Below are 1,589 nucleotides of genomic sequence, written 5' to 3'. Positions count from 1 at the left end.
AGGATGGTTCTCAAGGTGTAAGGAATACTTTTTAGCGAAGATGAATTTCAAAGATTTGAAAATTGGAGGAATTCGACCGTTTGATGTCAACAGTGATCCGAGTAGCGTGGGTACAGAATGGAAAAGATTGCTTCGAAGTTTTCAGTTATATGCAGATGGAAAAGGTCTGATTATCGTTCCAGACAAGGATGACAACAAAGTGCAAAGACGGGCGCTTCTTCTTCATTGTGCAGGATCGGATGTTCAAGATATTTTTGATGTTTTGCCAAACACTGGTGGTGCAAAGGATTACCAGAAGGCTGAAGATGCCTTAACAGCACATTTCGTAACTCAAATTAACATTCCCTATGAGCGGCATTTGTTCAGAGAAATGGTACAGGAAGAAAATGAAACGGTTGACCAATATGCAGTGTGATTACGGAGATCAAATGGAGGCCCAGATTCGAGATCAAATAGTTTTGAAGTGTAGATCTAACGAGCTGCGCCGTAAACTTCTGGAGAAAGGTCAGGCCCTCACTCTTCAGAATCTACAAGAAATTGCACGTAATTACGAAGCAGTCCGGAGGCAAACACAAAGTATGAATTTCTCCACTGAGCCAGTCAATCGAGTCCGTGAGAGCTTGCCTGGGAGGAGCAATAGAAAGGTCAGCACATAGTCAAGTAGTGAGTGTTATCGATGTGGAAGAAGGGGTCATTTTGCCAGAGATCTCCAGTGCCCAGCAAGAGGAAAAACGTGCACAAAATGCTCACAGGTTGGACATTTTGCAAATGTATGCAAAGCAAAATTCCTAGCTACTCCTGGAAAATCGGATGTACGGTATATGCAGGAGGATGCCTGTGGTGATGACGATGATGACGAATATGTGTTTGCAATTGCTGGTAGGGATCATGGAGGAAAGGTAGTAGTCAACAGTGGAGGTGTCCCAGTGGAGATGATCATCGATTCTGGCGCGAGTGCGAATGTCATTAGTCAAGCCTCGTGGGAACAACTGAAGAAATGCCATATCAGGTGTGTCTCGCAGCAAAACACAAAGAGGCTGTACGCCTATGGAGCAGTTAGCCCACTTGAAGTTATTGGTACATTTACAGCGGATATCACAATGGGAAACAAGGGTGTGTCAGCTGAATTTACAGTTGTCAAGGGTCAAGGGGAGTCACTTCTAGGAAGAGAAACGGCCACTGAGTTAGGAGTCCTGAAGTTGAACATTCCAGTTAACAGTGTGGTCAATTACAGTGAGCTAATGACTAGATACAAAGATGTGTTCACTGGCATTGGCAAATTGAAAGACTTTCAATTGAACTTACATATTGATCAGCAAGTCCAGCCGGTAGCATAACCATTACGACGGCCGGCATTTAGCTTGAGAGAGAAGATTGAAAAGAAACTTGCTGAACTTCTCCAGGAAGATATTATTGAGAAAGTTGAAGGTCCAACGCCATGGGTAAACCCTGTTGTGGTGGTGCCCAAGCCCAACGGTGATGTGAGATTGTGTGTAGACATGCGGTGAGCCAATAAAGCCATTATTCGCGAGAGGCATCCAATCCCCACCATTGACGAAGTTTTGGAGGATATGCAAGAAGGTAGTGTC

General features: G+C 44.3%; 1 protein-coding gene across 1 annotated transcript; it reads left to right on the top strand.

Annotated features, from left to right (window-relative positions):
- The first annotated feature begins 821 nt into the window (after positions 1–821).
- On the top strand, positions 822–1,337 carry LOC138054122 (uncharacterized). The gene has a single exon (XM_068900620.1). The coding sequence runs from the start codon at positions 822–824 to the stop codon at positions 1,335–1,337; it is 516 nt and encodes a 171-aa protein (XP_068756721.1).
- Positions 1,338–1,589: the final 252 nt, after the last annotated feature.

Source organism: Montipora capricornis, chromosome 6 (genome assembly GCF_036669925.1).
Source record: "Montipora capricornis isolate CH-2021 chromosome 6, ASM3666992v2, whole genome shotgun sequence".
NCBI classification, from domain to species: Eukaryota; Metazoa; Cnidaria; class Anthozoa; order Scleractinia; family Acroporidae; genus Montipora; species Montipora capricornis.
The sequence above is the reverse complement of the archived record's forward strand: the minus strand, read 5'-3'. Positions and strand labels throughout refer to the sequence as shown.